Consider the following 3,019-nt stretch of genomic DNA (forward strand, 5'->3'; position numbering starts at 1 on the left):
CATGTTTCATTCCTGTGAGTGGTAAAAGTCCCCAGGTTCAGCCTATCCTTGAAACCAACAACCTGGCCTGGAGATTGAAGGGGACCAGCAGGAGGATTTGTTTAGTTAAGGGGACTTTCCGACTATGTGCAACAGGAGACACATCCCATTTCAGGCAGTAGAGTTTAGTCAAACTAAACTGGAGTTGTTCTGGCTTTGGGATATTCAGGCTCAGAGCAGTTCCCTGCCCCAGTGACATCTGATCTTCCATCAGGCTGGGAGCAAGCTGAAATGTAGTTCAACACATAATAGAGACCTTAATGCTCAGGAAAGGGAAACCCCAGGTAAGTCCAAACTCCTCTTACTGTTATGTTTGTACCAGATTTGTTTTCATTGCACTGTGCCCTTTAGTGAAGCAAATTCCTTGCCAGAGGACTTGTGTTATTCCGTGGTAGTTTTTGCAGCTCGAGGCTATGTAGGAGCAATTAGTTAGGTTGAACTAAATTCCTTTGGAAGGTAAATTGTTCCTTTCTTGTGTGCTGGTATTTAAATGCAGCTATTCTTGAGCTGTTCACTTAGAGCTGATTGAATCAGACAGGGAGCAACTATTAATCAATAGAAATATGTAATTCATTGAACTTGGAGGGAAATGAAGAAGAATCAGCTTTAACTTCATTTGTACATATCACTGAAGCTGCAAAATACTCCTTTGCTTCCCAGTTTGCTCAGTTCCTGAAATTCCTCCTCAGGGGCCGTTTGCTGATGGTAAATGGTCGAGATGCTTGAGAAATGCCCACGCGTGGAAAATGAAGTTCAGTTTGCAGCTGGTGCTCAAGGGCGCACAAGTCAGAGGTTATTTGGTGGCAGGGAGGCTGGAACTGAATGATCTTTAAGGTCCTTTCCAACCCAAACCAGTCTGGGATTCTATTCTGGGACTCTCTGGTGTGCAAAGTCAATGACTGTAAGAATTCAGTTGCAGGTCAGGGCCAGCTTTCCAGAGCAATGTGATGTGCCAGCCTTTTTCTTCTTCTCACCCAACTGTGTTCAAGGCTCAGCTTTCCACTTGCTTATTCTTTTTCCCTCTAGCTTGCTTGTAAATGAGTGACTTTTCTCTTTGTAGTTTGGAGAACGTTCAGTATCCCTACCAACTCTACATTGCTCCTTCTACCAGCAGCACAGAGAGACCCAGCCCCAATGGTCCAGACAGACCTTTTCAGTGTCCAACCTGCGGGGTCCGCTTCACTCGCATTCAGAACTTAAAACAACACATGCTTATCCACTCAGGTAAGAAACCTTCCAAGAATTACTACTTGATAGACTCAGTAGAATGGAATAATGCAGTTCTGCTTTAATCCCCTGCCAAGTGCTTGAGGATTTCAGTTTCAGAGAGGTTGGGAAGGGGTATGTCTCACAAAATGCTTGTTTTGATCCATTAAATCTGATAGCTCTGCTCATGGATGATGAGTGTTTGTGTGGACTGAAGAAAAGCTGATTGCCTGAAACTCATCAGAACAAGTAATTTCCATGAGATGAATTAAAGTATACGTGGGTTTTTTATTCTACTAAATGATGTAGATTGAAATGCTTCCTCTTTCTTGTTGTAATTGTCTGCTGTGTTCTAGAGGAGACTTGCAGCCATAAGAGTATATTGTCTTATGTCCTTGCATTGAAGAATGTTGTATGCTTTGGATCTCAGAGTTTTTGGAGGGATTGCAGGACAACTGATTTGGTTTGATAAGCAATTTAGCTGCTACAGATAGTACAGGTAGCAAAAGGTTTGTGTAAATGCCTCCTCGGAGTCTTGATACCCAAACTGTTGCATTCATATTAATTTCTAACCAAGCATGAACACCTGATGTCTTTGCTCTTGGTGTTTTTCACTTGTCAGGATTATCTGGCAATAGCATTGACATTGTAGTGAATGAAGGGAATGCTAAAGAGTTATTGCACTTGAGCACTTGAGGTTTAGCACCTCCTGGTTTGAGCTTGACTCTGACCTGCACGCAGATACTGAAGCCTTTTGGGGCAGAGCAGCCACAATTGTCAAGAGGTGATTTTTTTCACTGTCAGCAATTATTCCTTCAAGCAAAATGACCATCCTGTGTTAAGGCCAGCAATAATCATACGAGTTAAACACTTAAAAAGCCAACTTTGTGGGCATATGAGCTGTGAAATTATCCCTAGCTGCTTGCTGAAGTCTCAGCTGACAGCAGACAGACAGCAAAGCATCTTTGGCCACCCTATCAAGTGGGCAAAGTGGCAGAGATTTGGTTGGCTGTTTTGGTGTAATCAGCATGCAAAAGAAACCCTCCAGTCTGTTAAATGTTGGCAGTGTTTTCACATAAGCAGAATGGCTGAAGAGATTTTCCTCCAGCTATCAGAGGAAATAGATGCCTTTGGACAGTCCAAGAGCATGATGGGGTTGAGCTCCACAAGACAATATTCTGGTGTATTAACTTGTTTTCATGTGCTTAACAAGGAGTTTGAGTGTAACCTTAACTACAGCTTTCTCTGTCTAAAAGCCCCAATTAATAGTTGAGCTCCTGCTTTGAACATAAGGAAAAGCAGAGTGGAATTAACAGCCTGGGCTGATGTACATTCAGCCTTTTGAATGAACCTTTTTCCTTCCTTGACAGCCCTATTATGAATAGAGCTCCAGATTCCAGGTTCTTGGCCTCGTGCTTGGATTGCCACACTTTGTGGAGCTCAGAGTTTTTATTAAATCTTAACTTTTTGGTGGTCCAGTCTTTTATGCTGTAATAGTTGTGTTGGGGTGTGATCCCATACCCCCGGCCCCCGCAACATGTTGCAGAGCTCTGATGTTTTAGGGGTTTATTACTGTAATACATGCAAAATGAACCAGTAACAGAGTTTCTAAATTAATACGTAGAGGCATGAACCTGAACTGTCTTGGGGAGCTGTGTGTCATGCAGAGCTGCTGAAAATTGTTGTCTAGAGAGGTTCCCACGCAACATAAAAGCTGCTCCTTCCCCCTTTTATCACCATTCCTGCTGCATGACCGCGGCATCCTTCTGTGCAC

The 3,019-nt window shown here is 43.1% G+C and overlaps 1 protein-coding gene across 1 annotated transcript in view; it reads left to right on the forward strand.

Moving 5' to 3' along the window:
- The window catches only part of ZBTB44 (zinc finger and BTB domain containing 44), a 16,666-nt gene that overhangs the window by 10,016 nt on the left and 3,631 nt on the right, over positions 1-3,019 (forward strand). The window contains exon 3 of the mRNA XM_010020951.1: positions 1,100-1,263. Coding sequence (XP_010019253.1) covers positions 1,100-1,263 — 164 coding nt within the window. The remainder of the gene's footprint in view (positions 1-1,099; positions 1,264-3,019) is intronic.

The sequence above is a fragment of the Nestor notabilis genome, unplaced genomic scaffold (genome assembly GCF_000696875.1).
Source record: "Nestor notabilis isolate BGI_N333 unplaced genomic scaffold, ASM69687v1 scaffold8638, whole genome shotgun sequence".
NCBI classification, from domain to species: domain Eukaryota; kingdom Metazoa; phylum Chordata; class Aves; order Psittaciformes; family Psittacidae; genus Nestor; species Nestor notabilis.